The sequence below is a fragment of the Nanorana parkeri genome, unplaced genomic scaffold (assembly GCF_000935625.1).
Source record: "Nanorana parkeri isolate BGI_ZX_2015 unplaced genomic scaffold, ASM93562v1 scaffold3266, whole genome shotgun sequence".
NCBI classification, from domain to species: Eukaryota; Metazoa; Chordata; class Amphibia; order Anura; family Dicroglossidae; genus Nanorana; species Nanorana parkeri.
Genome location: NW_017309534.1, coordinates 38982 through 39672, shown reverse-complemented (window position 1 = coordinate 39672; position 691 = coordinate 38982). Strand labels below are relative to the sequence as shown.

The window sequence follows — 691 nt, the reverse complement described above, 5'->3', positions numbered from 1 at the left end:
ATTCTAAGTCACATGACGGGGGGGGAGAGATCAGATTGTGGGCAGAGGTCACAGTTACCCCTTAGCATTCTCTCCTCCCCCTAAGTACAGCTAAAGTGGAATGTGTGAGTCGCGTCATTGGGGTGGAATTGTGCTTTCTGCATCACAGTGCGTGCTATCGAATATTCTACCAACAGTTCTGTACCACAGCCCAGAACCCGGAACAATGATTCAACCGTTTGTTTGTTACCCCGGTAAGAATAATAAAAAATAAAAAAAAAGTACATCTGCCATGACTCCTCCCACCATTCTCAGGATATGATCTGATCTCAGCCAGTTAAAATACCAGAACCTTCCAGCTGGGGTGAATAAAGGAACATCCAAAATACAGCGCGTCACATGACTGCTCCAGCAGCCAATCAAATACCACTTCCCGGGTTCCAGAGCTTATGGTGACCCTGCGCTTGTGGTGAGGGCCCTCGTTGTTGTTGCTAGGCCCTAAACTGACGAGCGCCATGTCGAAGGTGATGGTGGAACCAGGGGAGACTGGAGGTAGCTGATTGGTCATTTCCTTCCCATTCACAAACACAGCACCTGGCGGAAACATAACAAATGGGGTCAGTACTAGGGAGGACGCAGTGATACACTCTATAGCCAAAAGTATGTGAACCCTCCCCCCCCCCCCCCCCCGGAACCCCGCCCAATTGTCCCC

At 50.2% G+C, this 691-nt stretch overlaps 1 protein-coding gene across 1 annotated transcript in view; it reads right to left on the bottom strand.

The window, feature by feature from the left end:
- Positions 1-297: 297 nt before the first annotated feature.
- The window catches only part of CRLF3 (cytokine receptor like factor 3), a 6587-nt gene continuing 6193 nt past the window's right edge, over positions 298-691 (bottom strand). The window contains exon 8 of the mRNA XM_018574832.1: positions 298-573. Coding sequence (XP_018430334.1) covers positions 317-573 — 257 coding nt within the window. The 3' untranslated portion in view covers positions 298-316. The remainder of the gene's footprint in view (positions 574-691) is intronic.